The sequence below is a fragment of the Denticeps clupeoides genome, chromosome 7, assembly GCF_900700375.1.
Source record: "Denticeps clupeoides chromosome 7, fDenClu1.1, whole genome shotgun sequence".
In the NCBI taxonomy this organism is placed as follows: Eukaryota; Metazoa; Chordata; class Actinopteri; order Clupeiformes; family Denticipitidae; genus Denticeps; species Denticeps clupeoides.
Genome location: NC_041713.1, coordinates 23,995,920 through 24,001,919, shown reverse-complemented (window position 1 = coordinate 24,001,919; position 6,000 = coordinate 23,995,920). Strand labels below are relative to the sequence as shown.

Here is a 6,000-nt window from a genome sequence, read left to right as displayed (position 1 = left end):
AAGGGGAGGGAGGTGTGAGAGGAGAAGTCGGCTTGGGGGGACTGAGGAGTGGAAAAGGGTGAAAAAAAGACAAAAGCATGAGAAACCGAGAGGGAAAGAGGGATAAGTGTGAGATCTTTTTATTAGAGAATAAATAACATGTAACGAGAGGGGCTGAGGGGGAGAAAGAGAAGTGTGAGGAGAAGGAGATGGAGGGAGGGGGACACGGAGGGCTTGTGAGATTTAAGACATGGGATCGAGAGAAAGGAAAGGACGGATGGAAGAGTGATAGACTGACAGAAAAGAGGGTGGAGAGAGGGGATGAGAGAGTGAGAGGAGGCAGCCGCTCTCTCTCGCTCTCTCTCTCTCTGTAGAGCACGTGCAGGGAGGGTGGGAGGGTGGAGAGAGAACGAGAACCGAGGGAGGGGTAAGGTATTTAAGAGCTGGAGTAGGACAGCGTAGACAGCCTCTCAACTCCCAGAGTGAGACAGGAGAGAAGAGGAGCATGCACACACACACACACACACACTCACATACACACCTGCAGGAACTCTCTCCAAGCTTCCAGGAGCTCCACCTGACCTGTGACTTCTTCTCGTGGCCCAGTCTCCTCGGCACTCACATCAGCTCCACGTCTCGCTTCATTTTGTTTGCCGTTTTTTGCGGAAAGAGGGGATGGCGTGGGCCACCTCCTCTCTGGCCCTGTTGCTGCTGGCCCTGGCATCTGGGGACAGCGTGGATTTGGGGAGCCCTCCTCCGGCCGGCTTCTACCCCCGCTTCAACCCCTTCTTCTTCCTGTGCACCCACCACGGCGAGCTGGAGGGGGGCGGAGTGGCCGAGGGGGCAGGAGAAGTGCTGCTCACCCTACAGATCGCCGGCAACCCCACCGCCTACACCCCGGGACAGGAGTACCAGGGTGAGATTGCTGTTACCAGAGTAGATGTGTGTCCATCAAAAAATCTTTATTCTTCATTTAATATTACAAATAAGACAAACTTAAATTTGAAAAAAGACATGGCTTTACGGATGTGACGGAGATCATTGCATGTAGTCTCTGGCAGGTGGGTTGTGAAAGCATTGAAAAGTGGAATCCGAAAAAAAAGAACTGAGTTGATGAATTTAGTAGAATTCAGTGATGCATCGCATAGTTATGCGTCTGAGAGCAACTGTACTCCAGTTGCACTGTAAATAAAATAGCAGACCACCCTCATAACTTCTAAACAAGGAACAGGTTTATTCTCAGTCAGTCTGAGACGTTCGACATGCTGTTTTCGGAGTGTTTATGTACCCGTGAGAAGTATTGATGAAGAGCGGTGATTCCACTGCCCTGTGTGTAGGAGGTTTGTCCTCGGGACAACCGAGATCACAGACTCAGAGCGAGCAAGGAGAGGATGCTGGGGGGAATTTTGACTGTGTGTGTGTGTGTGTGTGTGTGATGGAACTTTCCCCACGCCTGGTGTTCAGGTACGTTGACACCTGGTTCGGTAAGAGAAACCCCACTGAACCCGCAAGAAAGCAAAAAAAGCAGGAAGACGAATGGGGTTTCAGGATTCCCATCACTTCTTCTAAATAAGTTTCCTACATGCCAGATACCCTCAGTCGTCTCCACTATTTCAACTCACTTGTCTGGCCAAAAAGGCTTTTAAAGTACTATTTAATAGAGAAACAAAGGACAGTAAAGAGCAGCGACGGGGTGGTGCGCAGTTGTGGAGCAGAGAAGCTCCTTAGCAGGCAGCGATCCAGGCTGTGATGGGGGAGGCAGGTTTTGCCAGGCAGAGCCAGGTTTAAATCATTAGCATTTGAGATGTATGGGTGTGTGGACTGCTTAGCGACTGAGGAGGAGGGGGTGGAGATTTATTCAAATATGAGCTAACGGGAGTTGTGGGAGGGAGATTTAATATGACTAACGAGGGGATTGGAGAGACGAGGATGGGAGTAGATTTCGTCTGCTGGATTAGAAAACGAGACACTTTACACTTGGATAGATGGCAGGGTTTCAGCAGGATAAAATGCAAAACACACTCCATTTCTTGCCTGAATTACATGACACACCCCCTTTCTTTTGGATGGGTCATTCATTCATATATTACAATGATACCCCATGAAACACCATGAATCAGCAGTGTGTAGACCTCCTCTTTGTCCAGCTAATTTATTAAACTGGCTCTACAGGCAGCAACAGTCTGGTCCACCGGTGTAAGGTGAAAGACATCCCCAGGATTTACATGAATATTTAGATAATTCAAGAACCAACGTGTGTTTAAACCTCTGAGAATGAGGAAGTAGCGTCCATGAAGGCTTTGCCCTTTTAAAAAAACAATAACGTTAAAGATCATGTTCTGGGTGACAAAAATAATTGCACACAAATAAAGAGCAAGATGCACATTACCACTAAGTAGCATTATTCACTTCTGTAAACCCTGAGGACTATAGCGGAAAATAGCATGATGCACTGGGCGTCCAAGACCAGTTATTTACTTCCCCTTCTGATATTGCACCAAACAGTTCGGGTCAGATTTAGTCGTGAAGGATGAATCGGGAATGAAAACTCGCAGGTGCAGTGCGCTGTTTAACATTTCCTCATGGATGTGGTATGCTGGTTTATTAGCAGCGTTCATTTTGTTGTAAAGTGTGTAAAAGTGTCACCTTATCTCTGGTTTAGGATCAAACGTTTGTATTGCAATCCAGCGAACTGTAACCCGTGTAGCCAGTGTGGTGGGTCTCTGGCGGCTCTTTTGGCTACAGTAGGCCAAGGTCGGTGGTGGCAAAAGGCAAAATGGTTGTTGCACTGTTCCTTGCCAGCTGGCAGCGAGAGAGGAAGCTGTTTGTCCTGCTCATGCTGAGTTCTCACTTGGCCTCCATGAAATACCTTTTCCCTCCATGTTTTCTTTGTCCTCTGAAGGGAATGTTATTAGATGGCTTTTTCATTTCCTGGCCTGCTTAGGTGTCAGAAGAGGCTTTTTCTCAGTTCTAAACCTCAGAGCCGTCCAAGCGGAGGTGTCCGTGTGGCTGGACAGAATGAAGTGATGATCCCCTGACCTCTTTCTTTACTTGCTGGTGATAAGCTGGTGTTGGAGTTTGGAGTTTGCACAGGGCCGTGGATAGGAGAAGTCAGGCACTATTTCTGTATAGGCCTTCAAATAAAAGAGAGGAAGACATGGAAAGAGAGCAAGAGGCTTTTTCTCTAAACCAGAGTTGCAGAAGATGTTGCACCATAAGGGAAAGTTCAGATCAACTCAAGTTGTCACATGTATCACAATACAAAAAGGAAATAGAGGAGAAGTGAATTGGAGGCATAATGGAAAGCGGATGCTGTCCCATCCTTGGCAGCTTCACCTGCTCTAGTAAAAGAAAGAAAGAAAGATAGAGAATGATAAAAAACCCTCTTCATTCAGAATGTAAGTCTTTTTTTCAGATTCATTTTACATGACAGCTTTAATGCCTTTTCACTTTCAGAAATGTCAATGTGTAGATTTTGATGTGAATTATTACATGCTTTTGTGAGTGGATGTATGTGTGTGTTGGGTGTGTTTATCTGTGATGCTCTGTAGTGTAGTGCATGTGTGTGTTGTGTGTTATGTCAATTCTTTTCTGCATGTAGTAATGTGCCTGATGTTTGCCTGTGCTGCATTTGTAATCATAAAATTGTGTGTGTGTACATGCAATCATGTGTGTGTTTCTGTCTATGGTTATTACATGTGAGCATATAATGGATATTTGGCCAAAGTGTTCATGTAAGTGTGTGTGTCTGGATGTGTGTGTGTGTGAGTGAGAGTGAGAGAGTTGCTGGAGTGCTTTTCAGGCAGAGCAACCTCATCTCACCCTAGATCCTTTGTTCCAGCACACCTTTCACGTCCAAATTCCACTGGCGGCCTGAATAGGAATCTGTTACAAACGAAAAGGTTTGGAGTGTTTTGTGTCAAAGAGGAAGACAATGTTGGAATGGAATAGAAATCATTTTTATTACATCATTATCATCACTGGTTTTGTTGAATTAGCTGTAATAGTCATTCCTGTCGTACTTCACGTCAAAGAAATACATTTGAGGCCAGGCGACAGAGACAGAAAAGAGACAGAACCACCTAATGTCAGCCGCGCCATGTCCAGTTCTAATCTGTTAGAGCGGTGATAAGCACCGTGCTCAGACGACAAAGCACTGTTGGTGCGGGTGGTGGATACATACTTATTTACGGATGTACTCTGGATTATGCATTCCAGCATTTGTAAATGGCTTTATTGTTGGCATATATCAAGAAACCTGCATTTGATTTAGATCATTTCTAAAAATGAAACTTCCAGGATTGGTCACCAGAAAACAGGCACCAGCTTTGTGGATTTTGAAGGATTGCAGGAGTGCTTCTTTGTTTGAACAGAATGACTACCCATTCAGGCACTGGATTGTGGCTGAGCCATTTGCTTGGTTTGGTGTAGGGGGTTGTGTCTCTTACGACCTATGACCTCTACACATTTCGCGGGGCATCTAGGCCCATTGCATCCTGAAAGAATTGCAAATTGGCTGGATGTGTGCTTAATAATAAACAATAAGCATGCCATTCTGAGTCAATAGCTTCTTTCCACTGGCCATCAGACAGCTGAAGACTCAGGGACGTTCCACTCTGAACTGACAAACACACACACTCTACCTCTTATGTTCAGACCATATCTCTATTACATTCCGTTAACAGCAGCACATTGTTACTCTGCACCGTCATGACTTGTTTCACTGCTTTTTAGAGCTGTCAGTATTGTTATTCTGTTATTCTTGAACTGCTTGTCTTGCACTGCCCATGTCCTATGGTTGCACTTTATGTCAGTATGGAACTTTAAATGCTACATGTAGCACCAGGTGTTTTGTTTCACTCTGTACGGTCTAACATGTATGTAGCTGAAATGAACTTGAACATGCCACTGTCACATTGCCTGTCAAAGCGGAGAGAGACCTGTTCAGATGTGCTTTTATTCACAGCTTTTCCAGCTCCCATTGTCATTTCCAGCACCTAGAGTTAGAGTTAGTGTCTGGGCAGGATTTTAGATCAGTTCTATGTTGTTTTGGCGGACAAAACTATTATTTTCTATAAAAAACAGTATACATTTAAATGACATCTCCTTTCATAGATGGAACGAGGAGGGTAAGCAGGTTTCTGATGGTTTGAGGCTTCTTTCCTGCATGTCCCTCTAATAGCTTCACCATCACCATCAACTCTTTTTCTTTCTTTTTTTAAGCCGCTCAGCTTCCAGCTGCTCTGTCAGGTCTGAGTAGGTCAGTCAACGGTGGGAAAAGTATGCATGTCTACTGTGTGTTCACTGACATGTGGGTTCAGGCAAATCTGTCTTTAGAGTGTTCCCTATTTCTGTCCTTTCCTCTCGTAGCCCATCTAAATGGGTTAAAACTCCCGTTGTGGTCCACAGACTGCACAGATTATCAATCATGCTAGTCAAAGAGCTCACCAGACCGGCCAAATGGTTCACCCACCAAACACTCATCTCCTGATAAACAGACTATTAATTACCTGCCCTTTGGGGGTTTGGTCCAATCGCAGATGCCTTCTGTTCCCCAGCCAACAAGCCAACACAATGTCAGCAAGAATTTAAGGACGCAATTAAAATGAGATTCATCTCGGATTTTGCGGTGTGTTGATGTGCGGCACTTTTTGAAAGGGAAGTTTGGACTTCTCCCTGCCCAGTGTGATAGCTCTAGAACAAAATCGTTACGGGGTTGGTCCCTGTGTCTTGCACAGGAGCCCAACGCCAAATGGATCCGTCACATCTGGCCATGGGCTTCGCTTCTGATACCAGTGGCAGCACCGCTCAATGCCAGAGTGGTGCCAAAACGCACCAGATGTAGACAGTAAGTGCAGAGCGAAGCCAACCACAGCGCCTGGCACGAGAGCAGCATGCCAGGCTTCAGCATCTGTATGTGCCAGACTAAACTGGGCAGCCCGTGTCAAGTACAAACTCTTTTTTGATTTTCAATTTTGTCTTTCGCCCTGCATTTTGGGATATTTGGGACGTATTTAAAAA

General features: G+C 45.5%; 1 protein-coding gene across 3 annotated transcripts in view; it reads left to right on the top strand.

Annotated features, from left to right (window-relative positions):
* Positions 1–433: 433 nt before the first annotated feature.
* Positions 434–6,000, top strand: part of reln (reelin) — a 97,120-nt gene continuing 91,553 nt past the window's right edge. For all 3 annotated transcript variants that reach the window (XM_028986087.1, XM_028986086.1, XM_028986085.1), the window contains exon 1: positions 434–895. In XM_028986087.1, coding sequence (XP_028841920.1) covers positions 655–895 — 241 coding nt within the window. In that variant the 5' untranslated portion in view covers positions 434–654. The remainder of the gene's footprint in view (positions 896–6,000) is intronic.